We start from the raw sequence: 1,017 nt of genomic DNA on the forward strand, positions 1-1,017 counted from the left end.
CTGCCCGATCCCCTGCGCCACTCGCACGTGCCACAGTGGCACTGCGCCCGGTGTACCGTGGTCCCAGCCTGCCCGATCCCTTTCGCCACTCGCGGCGTTTCGCACGTGCGACGGTGGCACTGCGCCAGCCGCGGAACGCGCCCACCTGAGGAGGTGCCAAAAATAACCCGCGCCTGTCGGCTCCGGGCCAGGTAGTTTGCATCTCCAGACGTCTCCCGAAATAGTGCGGACCCGCCAGGAAGCTACTGGAGCGCCGAGGCGGCGGCTGGTCGACGGACAACTGAGCCATCCCCGCACCGGCGACGGCTGAGCCATCTCTGCGCCGGCGACGACGGCTGAGCCATCCCTGCGCCGGTGACGACGGCTGAGCCATCCCGCCGGTGACGACGGCTGAGCCAACCCCGCGCCGGCGACGACTGCGGAACGGCGACACTGCTGGCGTGAGTGGCCTCTGCCGATCGGCCCACACACGCCACACAGCGGCTAGATCTGCCAGGAAGCCGAGACGTCTGAAAAGCGCCGCTGCGCAGGTATGTCCTTGTGTGTGCAGCGTTATGAACATGCCATGATTGTGTCAGCCACAGCTGCTTCATCCCACGGCGGCCTGACAAGTGGAACAACATTGCAAAAGAACGATACCCATCTGATGCATCTGTTACGATGTTAGTGCTAGGTCAGACAGTATCGTATCTGCGTGAATTATGTAGCTGCTGCTGTTATACCACCCTCGTGTTGCCTCCATGGAAGCATTCCGAGCTGGCTGGAAACCCATGCTTCTGGAGCAGCCTATGTTCTCAGCAATTTTCATATCCGTTTTCCAGATCGCCAGCTCAACAAAGTGGTTTATTTGCGTGGAGTGATTCACGAGATAACTAAGTTGGAGAGTCATGATCAAAATTCCCCCTAGATATAGCTTAAATCACAGAGAGAGAGGAGAGAGAGAGATAGCGAGAGAGATAGATAGAGAGAGACGCGATACAGAGAGAGAGAGATAGATAAGAGAGAGAGAGAGAGAGA

The 1,017-nt window shown here is 58.3% G+C and overlaps 1 protein-coding gene across 1 annotated transcript in view; it reads right to left on the reverse strand.

Annotated features, from left to right (window-relative positions):
- Window positions 1–483: 483 nt before the first annotated feature.
- The window catches only part of LOC119093522 (putative methylmalonate-semialdehyde dehydrogenase [acylating], mitochondrial), a 4,086-nt gene continuing 3,552 nt past the window's right edge, over window positions 484–1,017 (reverse strand). Inside the window, exon 5 of the mRNA XM_037216480.1 lies at window positions 484–489. Coding sequence (XP_037072375.1) covers window positions 484–489 — 6 coding nt within the window. The remainder of the gene's footprint in view (window positions 490–1,017) is intronic.

Source organism: Pollicipes pollicipes, unplaced genomic scaffold (assembly GCF_011947565.3).
Source record: "Pollicipes pollicipes isolate AB1234 unplaced genomic scaffold, Ppol_2.1 Scaffold_4002;HRSCAF=4701_pilon_pilon_pilon, whole genome shotgun sequence".
Lineage (NCBI taxonomy): Eukaryota > Metazoa > Arthropoda > Thecostraca > Pollicipedomorpha > Pollicipedidae > Pollicipes > Pollicipes pollicipes.